Raw genomic sequence first — 3,173 nt, 5'->3', positions numbered from 1 at the left:
GCATTAAAACCCTTGTAAAGCAGGTGGGTGTGAAGGATTTTCCGGTCAGAGTAAGACTTCGTATTCCCACATTTAGGGCATGGACAACACATAAAACCATTCTGCTTGTTTGCCTCAGCCACTTCGAGAAAATCATGCACGCCCTTAATGTACTCGGAGGTGTGTCTGTCACCGTACATCCATTGCCGGTTCATCAGAGCTTCGAGAGGAAAAGGCTTAACTAGTGTGGCTCGGGCATTTCATCGAACACCTCATGTGCATAGGAGGTGAGCTAGAACACCACAAAGCCCTCCCCTCGCCGGCCAGAGAAAAACAGAGCACTGGGGTGCTCTTCTCGCGGGCGAGGGGTATATATAGGCACCTCACTGGTCCCGCGGTTCATGGCATGAACCGGGACTAAAGGGCAGCCTATGGTCCCGGTTCAAGCCACCAACCGGGACCAATGGTGGTGGGCCAGGAGCGAGGCCCATTGGTCCCGGTTCGTCCCACCAACCGGGACCAAAGGGCCAGACGAACCGGGACCAATGCCCCCACGATGACCGGCAGGCCCCTGGCCTCACGAACCGGGACCAGTGCCCCATGGGTCCCGGTTCTAGACTGAACCGGGATTAATGGACTGACCCGGCCTGAACCAAAACCCTATTTTCTACTAGTGCTACCAGACATGTGTGAACTGTAGTAAATGTGCGGCAGATAGATGATGATGATTTGGCCGAAGTTTGGCTTTAAATTCCCAGCCCCTCACCCACACGGACAAGGTCACATCATCATCATCAGTACCAGCGCGCCGTGGACAATTCCATCCCTATGGTCACCGTGCCCGTTGCGGCTGCCGGCCTTATCGCGATGGTGCGCTTGGGGGCGGAGGAGCTGGCCAGCCGACTCTCTGTGCTCAACCCAGTGCACCTGTATTTGGCCTGTTTCTTCCCGGCCGCAGCGGCCATCGTCTACCTAATGCTGCGTCCGCGCGCGGTGTACCTCGTCGACTACGCCGGCTTCCGTACCCCGTCTAACTGCCGGGTACCCTTCGCCACATTTCTGGAGCACGCCAGACAACTGCCCGAGTTCAACGAGCGCAGCATCCGGTTCATGACGCGGTTGCTGGAGCGCTCAGGGCTCGGGAACGAGACTTGCCTGCCCCCGACACACCACTACATCGGGACGCACAAATATTGCACCGTTGACGCAGCGCGCGCCGAGTTCGAGCTCGTGGCTTTCTCAGCCATCGACGACCTGCTCGCCAAGACCGGTATCGGCCCGGACGCCATCGACATACTCATCGTCAACTGCAGCTTGTTTTGTCCCACTCCGTCTTTGGTCGACATAATCATAAACAAGTACAAGCTGCGGAGCGACGTCCGCAGCATGCACCTCTCCGGCATGGGATGTAGCGCGGGGATGATCTCCGTGATGCTCCTGCCTAACTGCCTCTTCCGCATAGGCGGAGCGGCCGCGCTGCTGTCGACATCGTCGGCAAAGGCCCGGTTCCGCCTAAAGCATGTCGTGCGCACCCTCACCGCCGCGGACGACAGTTCGTTCCGGTGTGTGTTCCCGGAGGAGGACGGAGAGGGCCACCGGGGGATCAACCTCAGCAAGGATCTGATGAACATCGCCGGCAACTCGCTCAAGGCCAACATCACTGCAATGGGCCCACTCGTCCTGCCGGCCAGGGAGCAGCTCATGTTCGCCTTCTCCTTCATCGCACGGAAGGTGATCGGCAAGAGAGTGAAGCCGTACGTCCCGGACTTCCGCACTGCCTTTGAGCACTTCTGCATCCACGCCGGTGGCCGCGCGGTCATCGACGAGCTGCAGAAGAGCCTTAGCCTTTCCGACGAGCAGGTGGAGGCATCACGCATGACGCTGCACCGGTTTGGAAACACGTCGAGCAGCTCGTTGTGGTACGAGCTGGCCTACATAGAGGCCAAGGGCCGCATGCGCAAGGGCGACCGCGTGTGGATGATCGGCTTCGGATCCGGATTCAAGTGCAATAGTGCGGCGTGGGAGTGCATCGAGCCTGCGCGCAACGCGCATGGACCGTGGGCAACGTCCATCCACAGATATCCGGTGGATGTTACTGATGTTTTCAAGCATTAACTGCTGGCTATGAGGGTGCATGTGTAATAAATGGCTATAGGAACAGAAATTGCTAATGGGGCCCGAGCCTCATGGAGCCCTTAATTTTAAAAAAAGGTTGTAAAAAATTCTGAAGAAAAATACACACATACATATGGATGTATATATACTACTCTCTCTGTTTCATAATAAGTTGTTGTAGTTCAAACCTGTCCACAAAGTTGCCCACGGTCTAGGGAGCGGCAACGGCGGCGGTTGCCTGCGGAGGGAACGACGACGGCTTCCCGCGAAGGGAGCGGCAGCTGCCTGCGAGAGGGGAGGGGAGGGGGGGACGAGGGGAAGAAAGTTAAGAGCTTTTATGCATTAAACCCAAACAGAGATGCCATGTAAGCAAAAAAGGGGGCCCACCTGGCATAAACGTGCTGAAACGAGACTAATCAACCGATTAGTGGTTTTTACAAAATGTTCACAAGAGAGGTGGTGATTTTGTCAAAAGACTGTAACCTAGTGTTTTTTGATGACCTAGCCCTCAAACTGGTGGTTTTCTGCAATTTACTCTCCGAATTTCACTAGACCTTTAGTTTTCCTAGTAATTCATTCAATTTACATGTAATTTGTACACACCACGGAGAAAATGAGAATTTGTGCATTTTGCAACCATAGTAGGTTATCCATAAAAAAATACTGCATAAGATGATAAGAAATCGACACGTAAACTTCAAAACTAATAGACACGTTTAGGATGTATCATCGGCAGGCTTAGTTTTCGCTCATCCATCTCCGCCTCCTAGCACTGCACTCTTCTTAACGGTCGTCCCTTTACACACCATAGCCGGAACTAGTGCCATCGATCACCAACTTCTTCTAATTTGCTGCCACCATCAGTCAGTACGTGCTTATTAGAGGGGAAATAAGAGAAGGGGGGGGGGGGGGGGGTTATGTATGCTCTAGTTCAATTAACTGTTGGTTATTTCGACTTTTTCTATCAAGGGCCCAAGGTCATTGGTGCTTCCCTCACGGTACATGACTTTTTGAAGAATTTGTGCGTAGGAATAGCAATTTTGTTTAGAATTTATATAGATGTTATTTTGGTAAAGTTG

General features: G+C 53.4%; 1 protein-coding gene across 1 annotated transcript; it reads left to right on the top strand.

The window, feature by feature from the left end:
* The first annotated feature begins 761 nt into the window (after positions 1 to 761).
* LOC123099312 (3-ketoacyl-CoA synthase 6) lies at positions 762 to 2,281 on the top strand. The gene has a single exon (XM_044521490.1). It carries the CDS (start codon positions 808 to 810, stop codon positions 2,092 to 2,094), a length of 1,287 nt encoding a protein of 428 aa, XP_044377425.1. The 5' UTR covers positions 762 to 807; the 3' UTR covers positions 2,095 to 2,281.
* Positions 2,282 to 3,173: the final 892 nt, after the last annotated feature.

The sequence above is a fragment of the Triticum aestivum genome, chromosome 4D (assembly GCF_018294505.1).
Source record: "Triticum aestivum cultivar Chinese Spring chromosome 4D, IWGSC CS RefSeq v2.1, whole genome shotgun sequence".
In the NCBI taxonomy this organism is placed as follows: Eukaryota; Viridiplantae; Streptophyta; class Magnoliopsida; order Poales; family Poaceae; genus Triticum; species Triticum aestivum.
The sequence above is the reverse complement of the archived record's forward strand: the minus strand, read 5'-3'. Positions and strand labels throughout refer to the sequence as shown.